We start from the raw sequence: 15,803 nt of genomic DNA, 5'->3' as shown, positions 1-15,803 counted from the left end.
CCACAGCCCTCACCCCAACCTGCCAGCTGCCCAACCACAGCCCCACCCTGGCCTTACCACACTCAGCTCTGTGGTTTCCCAAACACTCAACCAATGGCAGCTTTTACCATAATGGCTCCCACAAGGGCCTGCTGGTCCATTTTCCCTGCTTGGTTCTCAATTTCCCTAGAAAGGGAAAGTGACTGAGGCCAAGAGGGACCAAAGGCTCCCCCTCCCCCCATCCCTGGGAACAGTTTCCATACTTAGCTCACACTGGCCACAATGCATACTTTCAGCTTAATTTTATTTCCTCTTATAAATGGGCACAGCACAGGAAATGTTAAAAAACAAACAACAAAAACCAAACCAGCTCCTTCCCAAGGTGGGGACAGGTGAGCACCCACAGAGGGCAGGGCCTTGGTCTCTTTGTCCACTGCCTTTCCTCCACTTAAGTTTTGGCCATGAACTCAGGACAGGTATGGTTAATAAACAGGTTCTGGGGAGAAAAAGGAAAAGGAAGGCCTGGGGGAGGGAAGGACAGACTCCCACCCACCATGAGCCAGGTTCTGGGAGGGCTCTGTACAGGAGAAAGGACGCACCAGAGCGGGGGGACACTGTCTTCAGGGGGCTCTCTGGAGCCACGCTGCCTACGAAAAATATTTACATGCATTTACCACACTGGGCCAGGTGCACAGAGGTACCAGGAAGGTACCTGGGGGATAATGGGGCCATCGGCCCTCAGATGGTGACTTCCAGGGCCCAGTCTTAGGGTCTCTGTAAATCTGTACATGGTTCACAGGCTTCTATTTACACACAAGAGGCCTGGGGAGGCAAGTTTCCAGGGTTGAAGCTGCCAAAGAGGCAAAATCAGCCCTTCTCCCTAGGGCATGGGGCCCCTGCCTAGTGGCCTACTCGGTATCTTTGCCAACCTTAGGGGTCTGGCCCATGCACCAGGCCTGCCCAGCCCAGCGATCAAGGGAACCAGCCTTTCAGGTGAAGTCCCCTGTCTGGCCCCCTAAAGAGACAAAGCATGAACCCCACTCCATTTCTCTGGCTCCAGCATGCCTCTTGCTCTCTGGAAGCCAAGGCCCAGAGAGTTCTCAAGCCACATTAACTCCCTCTCATCTGGAATGTGCTGTGCTGCCAGGAAATGCCAGTGCCCCCAGGACACCATCTAAGAAGCACTGGGGTGTCTGTGAACCCACTGGCCAGGCCCTGAATGTACCGCACCATACCTGGGGTGAAGGCCCTGCACCTACATTGCACTGTGGAGAGCTCCAGCTCATCCTTGGAACCAGCTCCCTCTCTTGAATTGCCTTGCCAGACAGGCTGGCCTAGTGGATCTGAGCTTGTCAGACATTAAACTTCACATGGACAAAGCCTGGATATGGCCTCGGGTCAAAGGCTCCATGCCAAAGGCCGTCAGCCTCTTCCCTCAAATGCTGAGGACGAGAAAGAGGGCCAGAGCTCACAGCCCCAAGTCCAGAGCCAGCAACAGGGTGTGAGAAATGGGCCTCAGCCCAATGCAGAGGCTTCACCTACTGCTGGGTCTCCCTCCCCAGTGCCATGCTCCCAGGCACTGCCTTGGCCCCCATAGGCCTTCACCAGAGCTGCAGTCCCCAAGACAGCAGCCCACCAGGGAGCAGGGACTGGGACTTGGGTCCTTCTCCACTCCCCATGCCCTGTCCTGAAGCTGCAGGGATGACTCAGGCCAAGTCACCTCCTCTAGGACTCCTGGTCCCAGGATTCATCCCCAATCTTCATCCCCCCCACCCCCCCAAAAAAAAGGCTGGGACCAACTGACCTTCTTACAAAGCTCTGAGTCCAACAAGGATGTCCAGGGGTATACAAGATGGATGCCTGGATAATACAAGCTGCCCTGATGGGGGACCTTGGACTCACAGCCCCAGGCACCCACCCCTCACCCTGCTCAAGTCTGCTGCCAGGGAATCTTGACAAAGAACAGAAGTAAACTGGGAGCGGGGAAGCTCCTGATGTGAATCTGAGTGATGAGTGAGAGGTGGGGGGCACCGGCCAATCATAACTCACACCACATCCCTTCAGTTTCAAGAACCCCTGCCAGGCAGCCTCCCCACCCCATCCAGTCCCCCCGCCAAAGGAGAATGGTGACTCCATGCTTAAAGTATTTATGAAATGGCCCCACTTGCAGAAGTAACAAAGAAAGGAATGGTGGGCTTGGGTCCTGTGACAACACCCCTCCCCCCACCACCACCACCATTGTCACCTGCTCTGGTCCATCAAATCTGTCCTTGGGACCTGGGGGACTGGGGTGGGCTGCTACCAGCTGGGGGTCCAGCAAGCTGTGGCCAGAACTGCAGAACCATTTGTTCAGATGGGCTAGGAGGTGTCCACAGGGAAGCCCCGGGTGGGTGGGCTTGAGGTCGACCTGGGCAGGCCAGCATAAGTGGTACATAGGGCCCTGGTAGAGGCCCACCCTCACAGGCACTTTGGAGACTTGTGTCCTGGGAGGCAGAGTCAGCCCCTGGCTCAGAGCAGGAAGGGGATGCAGGGAGACTTGGAGCCAAACCATATCCCCCCCCCCTTCCCCCACCTGGGCCTTTGGTCCTGGGAGATCCAAGTTCCCTCCACAGACGGGGCCAAGCTACAGGAACCCATCCTCCTTCAACCTTGGAGAAGCCCCACAGTCATGGTTGGTGGGGGCTGGCCCTAAGCCTCCCCCTGTGGGCTACAAGGTGATGGGGAGGGAAGCAGCCCAGGGGGGAGGCCAGGCCTGTGGTGCTCAGAGCCCTGGGAAGGCTGTGACAGTACTCCCCACACATTCCAGGAAAGGCAAGTGCTCACCTGTCTACCTCCAGCATCAGAGTGAGTTGTATGGAGTGACTGTATGATTACATCTGACACGGGCTGGGATGGGGCAGTGTGGCTGGTGTGGGTGTCATGGTGGGGCACTGAGTGGAACAGGGCAAATCCGGGGACCCAATGTGGGCTGATTGCTCCAGCTTGATTCCACCTTCCCCAGTGAGTCTGAAAGCTGGAGTGTATGTTGCCAGAGTGTGTGTCTGTGCAGGGCGGAAAGAGAGAGAAGGAGGCCACACTGTGACAATGACCAGTGGCTAGCATTGCAGAAATGTCTTGGGTGTTCAAGCAATGCGTGAAGGTAAAATCCTTCAAAGGTGCGTGTCTGTGGCAGTGGCATGTCTTGGTTGGCTGGGCGGACAGGACTGCATATGACTTTGTCTTGTGTGTGAGAGCATGGTAGTGTCTGACAGTGGGTGATGGCGTCTGTGTGGAGTCCCCTCTCCTCACCACCAGCCGCCCCTGTGCTCTTGGGAAGACATTTCCCCAAGGGAAGATGCACACGTGCACTGGGCAGGGAGAGGAAACAAGGATCCCACAACCAGGGTAGGCTGGTGGCAAAGGACACCTCCCACCCAGGCAGAGAGAGGCCCTGGGACAGGAGCGAAGTGCTGCAGGGTCTGGATGATTTCAAGAACTGAGTTGCCACTGGAAACCAGCCCGACTGCTTCTCTGCCCCACAAAGGAGAGCTCTCCCAGCCCTGTGGGGACCAGGGGGAGCCTCAGGCTATCCATTCCCAGCCCTTCCCCTGCTTCCACCAGTCAATCAGGACCTTCCTTCCTCCTGTCCATCAGACATAAAAGGTCCTGAAGCTCCAGGCTGGTTGGGGACAAGAGACAAGCTGGTAAGGGCACTGTCTGGGGCAGGTGGCAGCACCCCTGTTCTTCAAAGACGATCTGTGGGATGCTGACAGCCTGGGCAAGCCTTGAAAGGGACAGCAGAGAGGAACAGGGGCTGGGCTCCCTCCTGGGCCCAGTCCCAGGCCTGGTCTGGTGGGGCCGGCTGGGGACTGGGTGGGGGTCAGTGTTGAGGCTGCAGGAGGCACTGTGGCTCCGCTAGGCATAGAACTCCTCCTGCTTGTCAGGCTTCTGGTACGTGACACTCGCCTGCTTGGGTTCCTCCAGCGTGTAGCTGCCCTCGTCCTTCTTCTTCATGCGGTAGATGAGCAGTGTGACCAAGAAGGCAGCAAACAGGGCACCCACCACACCACCCACAATCACAGCTGTGGAGGAAGAGGCAGAGGTCAAGCCACATTGTCCCTGTTTCCAGAAGCACAGTTTGGGGAGGGTCAAGGGCCCAGGAGTAGGGGTCAGGGCGGGGATACTGAATCTAGGATTAGAGTCCAGTGAAGCTAGAGTTGGCAACAACACTAGCTACCATTTCCAGGACCTCACTGGCCCCATTCTCATCACCTAACACTGTCTTCTCACACCTCACTCCTCCTATGAGGGAGGCGCTCGGTCCTCACCAAATATAAGACACCATCCACTGGACCCTGAACCGTTATTCCATAACCACTAGAAAACACTCTGCCCACTGAATTATGGCAGGTCCCCATCAAAGAATTTAGCTTCTGGACAGATGGGCACCTCGGAATGGATCGAATACAGAATGCCCACCTCACTTTCCATGTGAGAAGGGAGCCCAGAGAGACGGCAGAGCTCCTCAACAAGGAGCCAGCACTGGACTACAAATCTAAGGACACTTTTAACAGATGTGACAGAGACAGGTCCTCAGGGTCTGGGGTCAAGGCTGGGAAAGGTTGAACCAAAGTATGGGTCAGAAGTTAGCACCCAGGAAGTGAAGTTCCACAGGTTCAACGAGGGTAACTGAGGAAAGCTGAAGGTCAGCAGGCACTAAGGAAAGTGCTGGAAGGACTTGGGAGAGCAAAGGTCAGAGGAGGGGCAGGGGGGCAAGTTCCGGGGGATAGAGCCCCTGGCTTCCTCTTTCTATCTGGATCCCAGGAAACCCATGCACTGACTCTCCCCTTCTGGGTTCCTAGAGGGAAACTGAGGCCCAATTATGATGCTCAAAGCTCCTCCCAGGTTGCAAAGTCCAGGGCCCAGGCCTCACCTACGAGCACCTCCTTCCGCTCCAGGATGCTCTTCTGAGGGAGCTGAGCGGCCGAGCTGCCTGAGTCGATGGCATTGTCCAGGAGGCCAGGGCCCGGGCGGACACCCTTGGGCAGTGTCCCGGATGGAGCTGATGGCTTGGCCGCAGCTCCTCCCACAGCCACCACCTCATTGGCTGTGTCTGGCTGTGTAGTCTCTTCTTCTGGCAGCTCAAAGTCCCCGCTGGGTCCCCCACTCACTGGTACTTCTGGCTCATCCCAGAGAGTGGTCAGGGAAGACTCTGGAGTTGGGGTCTGCAGGGAGGGTACTGTGAGCCTAGGGGTCAAGGGCAAGCACCCTGGGTAGCCCCACACACAAGCCCACACCGCCACTCCACTGCCCAGTGGGGCAGTACCTACTAAGCTCTCACCATACTTAGTAAGCAGTACACTACAGCATTGTCCCCATGAAGGAGGTATCAGCATCCCCAATTTACAAAGTAGGAAAAATGCTCAGAGAGGTTAAGTGATGTGCCCAAGGACACAGACAGCAAAACTAAAATCTAGATCTATCCAACTCCAGAGTCTGCGTTTCTAATACTCTACCAGGCCACCTCCATTCTCAGCCTGCCTACATCCTGTTCTCTTCCTGTCCCCATCGTTTCCCCTCTGGTTGCCTGAGAACAATCCTTGGGGGATTCTTATGGAAAAGCCATTTGGGGACTGAATGCAGGGTGCAGCTGTTACATGGCTGGACCTGTCCCCCACAAGCAGTCCCCATGCCTGAGGCAGAAGTGAGTTCCTTAGCCTGGAGTCAACCCAAGACTATGAGACCCTTGGGAGTGGTGTCCCTGGACCCAGCCCAGTGACCATGAATGTGATGTCCCTGCAGCCTGGAAGGAAGGGGCCACACCAGACCACTCCAGCTGGGAATCATGAGACCAGAGTGAGTTTGTGGGAGCTGTCAGGGAAGGGTTGCAGCTGCTTTGCAGGGGGGCATGGGAAGGGTGGACCAGGGTTGGGCGAGGACAGGCAGCTCATGGAGGCTGCACCTGCGGCCTGGGCTCTGGCTCCAACTCCAGGCCCTGCCATTATTTTCCCTTCCTGCTTGGCTCTATCTCATGAAAACACCAGGCTGCCCTGCTGCTCAGAGAGCTGAGCTGAGGGAAGGGCCTGTACCCTGCAAGGACTGGCTGGGGACTAAAAGGAGCTGGCACTACTGGAGGACAACTCATGGTTCCAGACCCACTGTGATGCCAGCAGCAGAGGGCTTTGGTGTCCATCCAGGGTCACCGTGTCCCCTCTGTGCCTGGTGCACTCACATGGGTCAGACTGTAGCTCCCATTTCTCTGATGCCCATCTGTCCCTGGCAATCCTCACCATCATCTTCCTTTCAGTACCACTCCCTTCTTAAAGCCCCAAACACACACGAACACCCCGTAGACTGCCCGCCTTGGAAGCCATGGCCCGGGTTTGAATCCCAACTCCGCTACTAGCTATGAAGCTCAAAAAGTGTCTTCCTCTTCCTGTGCCTCAGTTGTCTCATCTGTAAAGGGAGGGATGACAGTGCCCCATGGATGGGCATGAGGGCAGAAAAGACAGGAAAAGTTCTGACAGAGCCCAGATACCAGGTGCACTCCATGAGTGAGCTGAAGTGTTCTCCTGTAGCTCTGAACTCATTCACGCTCAGAATGACAAAAGTGATGGTGACAATGACAACAGCTGAGCATTTATTTCGTTTATTAACTATCACCATTTTGGATATGTCAGGAAATTTCATTCTCACAACACTGATAGACTTTCTATTATTTTCTCCTTTTCACAAATAAAGAAATGGATGTTTAGAAAGGACCTGTGGCCAGCTTGAAGTCACAAAGCTAAAAAGTGGCAGCAAAAAGACTGAAATCCAGGCTGCCAGGCTCCAAGTCTGTGCTCCTAACCAGAACACTGGGCCCAGTTCTTCCCATTGCCCCACATACATCCGCCTAGTTCCCTCCCCACCAATGTCTCCAGCTAACATCAGGACCAGCCACCCACCCCTGCTCTCTGTCCACTCCCACCTTCACAACTGCACCCATCCTCATGTTGGTGACTCACCTGCAACCTGGACCCCCAAACCCTTGTCTAGCTCATCTCAGAGTCTCCTTAGCCCCACCCAATCCATCGCCTCCACTCTCACACCCTGGCCCCTCCCAATATCCTCACCTGAGCCACTTCTGTGGGACCAGGGGCAGTGGTCCCCAGGGGCAGGGTGCTCCTCTTGGGGACATCAGGCTCCTGGGTGGTGGCTGGCCGAGGAAGGGCTCTTGGCCGGGAGGTAGCTGTGCTGACCAGCCTGGGCGTTGGGGCCTCTGTGTCCAAAGCAGCCACCGTGGTGGGTGGCAAGGGTGCTGCTGGGGTGGTGGCCCGGGCTGTAGCAGCCATGGTCAGTGGAGGAGGCAGTAGCCTCCGTATACCGGTGGTCCTTAGGATGGTAGTGGTGGCCGTGGCAGGGGGTGCCGCAGGGGTGCTGGGAGCAGTGGTGGCTGTTGTGGTGGGTGACGTGGCCTCAGCTGGGGCCTCTGTGGTGGTGGCAGTGGTAGTGGCCGTGGTGGTGGAGATGGTGGTGGCTCTCTGGCTGGGCTCCTCTGGAACCTCGGTCACCACTGGAGGGCTGGTGACTGGTTCTGGGCTGGGATGCTCAGAGGGCAGCTCTTCAAATGGAGAGCCCATGGGCTGGACGTCTGTGGTGGGTGGCACAGCAGGCGCAGTGGGCACGGCCAGGGCCACATCAGGGCTAAACTGCATGGCTGTCTCGAGACCCGACTCCTGCTCGAAGTCTGAGGGATGGGGAGAGGGAGAGCGCAGGGAGCAGGGTGATCGTGAGGATCATGGGGGTCCCAGGCAAGCAGGGTCTCCACAGCAAGATGTCCCACCCTCTCTGCCCAATGTTTCCCAGGAATGCATGAGGGAAACGAGAAAAGCTGGCCACAGCCCACCAGCTGGCTGACGTTACCCACAGCCTCACCAAAATTCTTCAGTGGCTACCACTTTCAGAAAGCCCCCCCACCCCACTATTCCAGTCTACTCTGCCTGGTATATTAGGTTGAGTCCTGGCTGCAGCAACCAAGGCCACCCTGGCTGCACATCTCAGGAGGGCTTAAATGAAGAAGAGGCCTGACATTTATTCTGGGAAGAGTCATACCTCTATGCCTAGAGGCATACCCAGCATGAGCTCAAGGCAGTGGGGACACTTAGGTCACCCCTAGAGGCACAGGCAGAAGGCAAGTGGAGAGGTAGGGAATGGAAGGAGCCTTCCTACAGGAAAGGGCCTGGGCCATGAGGCAAGGAAGCTGGAAGGAAGAGATGAGAGAACCAATCAAGGAGAGGGTGAGGAAAAGGTGAGAGAAGCCACAGCCCAGCCCGCTGCTGAGGACTAACCAGGCAGAGTAGGGGCAGGAGCAGGGAGGTTTGGGAGCACAGATGCAACCCTTTAGGGAAGTGTTTCTACCAAGATTAACAAGGAAGAGGCTTAAAGGAGTAGGCTGGAGGGCTGACCAGAGGCCAGGGCAGTGGGCAGCCAGTTCTGGAGCGTGAAGAGCTTGTGTCTGATCAGACACTGCACTGGTCCCTCACTGGGCTGACCTTACCACCTCATTCAGACACTGTTTCCAGAGCTCCCTCCCTATGCCAGACTTGATTTCCTGTCCCCAGCCCCCCTGATCCTGGAGAGGAGGATGGAGTTCTCACCATCTGCAGGTAGGAGCAGAGGAATCCAAGAGGCTGGTTGTCCTGCGGCAAGGCTGAGACAGAACGACCTGATCTCACCCTGCTCCACTTGATCCATACATGGGCTTGCCTTCCCCAGGGCAGGGCCAGCACCCCTGTGCCTGCAGGCACCCAGGCACCAGCATCCCTTCTGCATCCCCCTAACCATGTCCTTGGCCACAGCTGATTGGACCTGAGGAGGGCCACCTGGCCCAAGCTGGGCCAATCAAATCATCTCTGCTAAGGACTTGCCATGCCTCTGGGAGTGTCTGCTAAATTGCTCCACGTGGTTGGAGCAGTGCTGCAGACACTGGCTTACTGAGGGGGGTGCAGGGGCACAGGCTGCAAGAGACCCAAGCAGCACACACAAAGAGGCAGAGACGAGGAGAGCTGGGAGTTGAAGGCCCCTTCCTGAAGGGAACTCTGCCTTCTCCTTCCTGAAAGCCACAATATGCTGACCTCCACACAGAGGGCCTGAGTGGGCTCTGATGTGGGGTGCTGGTAAAGTGGCTGTTAGTGACAGGTGGGGAGACCCTGGGAGGTACTTACAGCCTGAGCCTGACCCTGAGTAGAGGCCATCCAACTCATCATCGGGAAAGGAGTCATCGTCCCCAGAGCCCTCGAGGTCAACAGGCCTCTCGAAGTTCTCGTTGCGCCAGCGCTGAGCCTGGGAGGGTGGAGACGGGGAGAGAGTTCAGCAGTCTGGACAGGTCCCTGGGGACCACAGAGTGACATCCACATGGTCAACAGAGAGCAGGCCCAGTCAGTGGTCACGTCTCATCAGCTAAGGGACCAGGTCATTGCCCTATCTCCTGCCTGGGACCCTGGCTGCCTCCACCTCCACAATAAGAACCCTGAGTGGCAGAACCAGATTTAGAGTTGGCCAGCCAGTGCCATCACTTACTAACTGGGACCCAGGGCAAGTTATTTAATCCCTCCATGCCTCAGTTTACTTATTTGGAAAGCAAGCAATGTTGAGTTGTGAGCATGCAAGTGCCGAGTGCCGTGTGATACAGAGCACATCCAGCATGCACCAGGTGCTCAGCACAGGGACAGACATCCTCCTTGGCGTAGCCAACATCATCAGCCCCACTCACAGACAAGATTACATGGAGTCCTCCTCAATCAGCCCAATCAGATGAGAGAACTGAGGCCCAGCTGTCCCAGGTTACCAAAGGGTCAGGATGTGATAAGATCCAGCCTCTGCTTGGGGCCCAAAGTGGCACCCCAAATTCCTAAGGGCAGCATAGTGAGTGCTATCAGACGGACATGGGTGCTGGGAGGTGTGGGGTCCAGAAGGGAAGCAAGAGGGGAGAAGGGAGAGGATAGCTTGTGATCCAGCTCTAGGCCTGGCCTGGGTCTTCCCCAAATAAGAAGTAGCTCAGCCTCAACCTGCCCAATAGCAGCTCAAGGCCCGGACTCAGCTCAGGGCCCACAACTACTTCCACTTCCAGGGAAGGCCCATGACTCCTCCCAGAGTCAGAACCTGGGGCTCCTGGCTCAGACTCTGACCTCACACCCTACAACCCGGCAGGAGCCAGCCCTAAAGACCTCAAATGCAGGAGTGCAGACTACCAAAGAGGGGCACACATGGTCTTGCTCTGCCATAGTCTCTGGTTCCAGATTGAGCCCAGATGCCATCTACCCCTGAAAGCGCTCAGGGGAAAGGGGACAAAACTCCTGATGCTAGGGCTGGAAGCGCATGGCATTTGGGTCTTAAATATTTGAAACTGAGAGAGAAGGGCATCTCACAGAAGAGCAGAACAAGCAAAGTCTCCGAGGGTGAGGTGCAGCTAGAGCCCTTGCAGCTGGCCCTGCCTGCCCACCAACCTCCCGGGCTATCCTCCACTGCCTCAATGGCCCTGTCCCTTTCCTGCTCCTGGAACCAGTCTGACCCCTGGCCTTTCACTCCTGCTGTTCCCTCTGCCTACAATACCCTTCCTCCCAACTTTTTGTCTTCTAACTCCCATGTCACTTCTTTTTGTTTGTTTTGTTTTGTTTTGTTTTGTTTTTGAGACAGGGTCTGGCTAGGTAGCCCAGGATAGCCTTGAACTCATAATCCTCCTATCTCAGCCTCCTGAGTGCTGAGATTACAGGTGTGCACCACCATGTTAATCACTTCATTTAGGAAGCCCTCATGCTCTGAACTTTCAAAGCATCCCATGCTCCCAATTCACAATATCTTCCAACTCATGTGTCATGTTTGCTCGGGGTGTAGGTGCTCTGGGGCTGTGCCAAGCCTGCTAAACCAGACACTCAGGAAGGCAACACACATTGCATCTAGCAAGGTGCCTGGAACAGAGCAGGTTTTGAGAAATATTTGTTAAGGATGGAGTTGGAATTAGAAGACACGAATAGACTGTGAGGCAGGGGAGAGGCAGGGCTGGGCTGGAGTTAAGTTAGAAAGCCAGTGGGAACCAACCACAGAGGGTGCTTAGTGTCCGGCTGGTGACTTTCTCTCGGAAACTGATGATTTTTTTATCCTGATATCAGAATATTGTGAAAGCTTAATGCAGGGGTTCAGTAGGTCTCAGACAGGGCTTGAGCACCTGCAATGTGTGATTGGCAGTGGGGAGCCATAGGTGTGTGAGCAGAAGAGGGGCTGGACTGGCACAGCATTTTGCACTCAACCTCTCACACTCCTGCCACTAACAGGCCCTCTGGAGTTCGCACAGAGCCAAGAGAGGATTTCAATCCTGGCTTCCTGCCCCCAGCCTCCAGCACCTGTCCCTGAGCCCTCCCCAGCCCAGCCAGGGCAGGGAGCCAGGAGATACCCCTCACGGAACACACACACACACACACACACATACACACACACACATGCCTCAAAGTAATGAATTAATCAGTATTTACTTTCTACCAGTGAGTCATGGAGTGGAACAATTAGGGTAATTGCTCCCGTGACTAATCGCTGGGTCTTCCTCCTTTTTTAGACTTTCCAGGAGCTAGAGCAGCCAGCGTCCAACTTTCACCAGTTCCTACCCCTGCCAGAATAAACCCCCAGGACCCAGGCTCAGGGAGCTGGAAGGCTCCCACACCACCTGCCTCCCTTGGGACTCTCTGCTCCTGTCCCTCCAGCAGTTCATTAAGAAGCCTGAGGTTACATAGCAGGATGGGGATAGAGCAGGGACCATTGTCCTTCTGTCCTTCCAGGCAGGCCAGGCAGTGGCTGGGAGGCCATTAGCTGATATGAGGTATTCTAAGAGGTCTGTAGTTCCTGGGACACCAAATGGGAATAAACATGGGAGTCCTCAAGATTCCTCAGTGACCAGTGCCTCATGCCAGCCCCTAACACCCTGATTCCAAAAAGACATCTCCTGAAGCTACAGAACCCTGTAAATGACACATCCAGAGACACAGAGAGAACACAGACACAAGCTGCCACACACTCACCTAAAGGCAGCCCAGAAGGCAGTGTGTGGGGTGCCTTTGGGGCACACAGGCACAGGCACGCAAGGAAGTGGTGTGGAGGGTCTGGAGCTCTGAGGCTCAGGGACAAGCATGGGCCTCCATCGAGCCCATCAGCCTCCACTCAGGTAGCTCTCACCTAGATACTATTCATCCCTAGCTCAGTAGCCATTGACATGACAACGGTTACCATGACAACCATCTCCTCCATGCTAAGGACCAGGAGCTCCAGCTCCCCACAGAGATGCAGGGATACAGGAGAGGGAAAGATCATGGAGGAGGGGGAGGCAGGGGACAGAGAGAGGCTGGGGGTGGAGGGGCACTACAGGGAGGGGTGGAGGAAGAGCTGGGTGAGAGGGAGGGAAGGAGAGGAGGCAGAGGTGGAGGGGAGAATTCTCTCACATCTTAATTTAGCCTCCCACAGATAGGAGGAAGGCGGGAAGAGGCTACCTCAGTGATTTTCTAAACCTGCCTCCAGGGAACATTCTTTCCAAATTAGAAGCAGCCCCAGATGAGGCCAGGAGGGGAGGGTGGCCACTGAGCTCACCCTGGGAAGTTGAGGGCACTTAATGGTGGGGATGCCTGGGACTTGAGGGGGTGGGGGATTCTCCCAGACATCCTAAGAGTACTGGTAGCTCCAGCTCCCAGGGGGACAGAGAAGAGGGTGGTGATCAGCAGGATGAGCCTTAGAAGTCACAAAAAGTGCCAGAGGAGGAAGGCAACAAACAGCTTTGACCCCTAAATGACCTCTGCATTTACATGATTCCCTGCATAATGAGCACAATGATCCATATACCATTGCCTTAAAGAAGAAATGAAGCCAAATGCCCTAGGACCCTGCTGGCCTCTCCCTGACCCTCACTGTGGCCCTCCAGATAAACCACACCCTCCCATGATGACAAGAGACACCTGCACACCAAGCATGCACGCGCGCGCACACACACACACACACACACACACACACACACACATCCACAATTTCCAGCAATGTTTAGTGAGCCCAGCCTGCACACCCACCAGAAATTTGAGTAACATAGCCCAACACAGAACAGCACACACTTGCCCAGCTAGTGCACCCCCAACTGCACATGTACCCCTCAGGGACTCACAGACACACAATGCACCTGTCTTCACCTCACACATCCCCAGGTATCCACATAAACCTCAGCCAAGACAACCTAGACCCATGCACACGCATGGTCCCTCTGCCTCAGACACAAACCTCATAACTTGAATACAACCGCCCCTCCCATTTGCACCCCATGCCCACCATGCCCACCATGCACAGGCCCCACATGCTGGCTGGGAGCGCCCACCTGCTTCCTGCTAATGGGGACTGACAACCCAGGGGCAGACACACAGTGGCAGCTCCCCTACACAGTCACCCTGCTGGAGGGAGATTTCAGCATGGGAGCCACCAAAGGCCTCCAGTCTCCCCCACCAAAACTAAGAGCAGGTCCAGGTCTGTCTGGGCTGGAAGCACCTCATCCATGCTGCCTCCTTCATCGTCACAACCCCTGCATCTTCTTATCCCCGTGCCATGGAGGCACATGCTGAGGCTGGCTTAGCACCAAGCAGGGGCCTGAGCCTCTGACATCCTCACCCCAAATGCTCCAGACCACCCAAAGCCCAGGGTGCCTACACCATCCCAGTGGTCCACAGCCCCACTCACCCCTGCAGGACACTGAACTGGCACGCCCATTCCAGTACACAGCACGCCCTTCTTTCCTCAATAAGCTCACCCTTCACGACTCTCACCCCACAGAGGCAACCCCTACACAAGTGCACACTCAGTGATTGCGGGCACACCATCCATCCCAACAGGCCAAAACCCCGCCATCTTTCCTCCCGGTCTCCTGGAACTGAACTGAGAGAGGCGACTCAAGCATGGCAGTGCCCAGCAGCCCCCTATGTTCATCTACCCTCCTGGGCCTCTCCATAGAGGCTCCACAGGGCTGGGCAAGAGGCATCTTCTCCCAGGCTGTTCCAATACCCCTGAACCACCACCAGAGCTAGGGTCAGCAGGGTGCTGATGTCAGTCTGTCTCCTCACTTCCACAGACACTCACCACTCACTGCAGGGAGGGGCTGTGGTCAGAACACCCAGGGCACCTTCCTTTGCCCCAAGCCACTTGAGAAGTCTGGGGCCTCTCTCACCCCAGGCTGCTAGTGCCCCCTCCCCATCAGGAGCTTCCAGGCAGACAGCACAGCACAGAGGCAAAGCCAGGCGAGCTCCCCATCTTCCCTACCCCATGGGCTGCCAGGACACCCCACTTCCTCATCTGTAAAATGGGGGTGGTAAGAAAAGGCAGCCCAGAGTTGCTGTGAAAATTAAATAAGACTGTGCAGCTAGCAGGAACAATACACCAACACCAAGCGCGAGCTGAATTCTCTACCATTACTTCTGAAGACTTTGTCTCATTTAAGTCCCAACCTCCTGAGGGAAATAGATGCAATTGAGACTATTAGTGCCCAGAGAGGTTGAATGGCATTGCCAAGGCCACACAGCAGGAGGGAATGCAGAAAGAGACAGAGGTTGGATGAGGAGAGAAAAAGGATGAGTTATAGAAAGAGACACACAAATTAGGTCAACTGGCAAGGGGCCGAGAGCCTAGCATACCTGTGTTGCACTAATCACACTGAAAAAGCTAGAACAAAATCAAGTGTAATTAGTTCTACCCAGGCTTCCTTCCCCTAATTAGCCAGACTTGGGCGTCACTGTCCTGGTGACTACAGGCAACGTGTGAGCAATGGCGGAGAGCCCAGCTTTAGGTTCAGATAGTCTTGGGTTTAAGTCTAGCTCTGCTTACTTGCTGGGTGACTTTGGGCACATTGCTTAACCTCTCTGAGCCTGTTTGATTAAATGGGGACAGTAACAATTGTTACTTCATAGAGCTATTGTGACAATCAGGCAAGATAACGTATCAAACATGTACTGCCCACCACACAATGGATGCTCAAGAATCTTCTATGGTATTCCCATGACTCATTACCTACATGGGGCCTCAACTTTAAGGCTAAACTGGGCCTAAGAAATCAGAGTTCAATTTCCTCTCCCAACAGATGGGGAAACCAAGGCACAAAATAGGGAAAGTCTTGTATTATTGTATTATTCCACTCCTGTGAAAAGGGTGAATGGCCAGAATGAAACTGCCAAGCAGAAATTTGTCCAAAGACAGCAATGACTAGCTCCTGAGCAGCCTTAAAAAGGTGGGGGGCTCAGCAGAGCCCTCTGAATCCCTGCAGGCTCCCTCCCCAAAAGACCCACAATCCTGTGAGAACTCAGCACCCCTCACGCTCACCAGCTCCACCTTGGAGACCCAGAGCATCACTGCAGGAATGCAGGCCTTCCGGGCAGCAGGACAGCGAGGGACAACACAATGGATGGCCTGGACCAGGACACCTCAGTCCCCACCCCCTCCTGGCCACAGCTGCCCTGGCTGGGACCCAGCACCCCCACCTCCACCCACTGCCAGGAATGTGGTGCAGAAGGACTGCACCTGCAGGGAAAGAGCCAAGCCCTGGGCCAGGGTAGGCTGGGGTGAGGCGGGGTGAGGCGGGGTGAGGAGGGGTGAGGCGGGGTGAGGAGGGGTGAGGCGGGGTGAGGCGGGGTGAGGAGGGGTGAGGCGGGGTGAGGAGGGTAGGCTGGGGTGAGGAGGGGTGAGGCGGGGTGAGGAGGGGTGAGGCGGGGTGAGGAGGGGTGAGGCGGGGTGAGGAGTGTAGGCTGGGGTGAGGAGGGGTGAGGCGGGGTGAGGAGGGGTGAGGCGGGGTGAGGAGGGGT

General features: G+C 55.8%; 1 protein-coding gene across 1 annotated transcript in view; it reads right to left on the bottom strand.

The window, feature by feature from the left end:
* Positions 1–266: 266 nt before the first annotated feature.
* The window catches only part of Sdc3 (syndecan 3), a 35,868-nt gene continuing 20,331 nt past the window's right edge, over positions 267–15,803 (bottom strand). The window contains exons 2-5 of the mRNA XM_020156590.2: positions 9,165–9,282; positions 7,074–7,687; positions 4,892–5,183; positions 267–4,040 (exon numbers count right to left, since the gene is read on the bottom strand). Coding sequence (XP_020012179.2) covers positions 3,874–4,040; positions 4,892–5,183; positions 7,074–7,687; positions 9,165–9,282 — 1,191 coding nt within the window. The 3' untranslated portion in view covers positions 267–3,873. The remainder of the gene's footprint in view (positions 4,041–4,891; positions 5,184–7,073; positions 7,688–9,164; positions 9,283–15,803) is intronic.

Source organism: Castor canadensis, chromosome 7 (assembly GCF_047511655.1).
Source record: "Castor canadensis chromosome 7, mCasCan1.hap1v2, whole genome shotgun sequence".
Lineage (NCBI taxonomy): Eukaryota > Metazoa > Chordata > Mammalia > Rodentia > Castoridae > Castor > Castor canadensis.
Note: the sequence above shows the minus strand (reverse complement) of the source record. Positions and strands in the feature narration are given on the sequence as shown.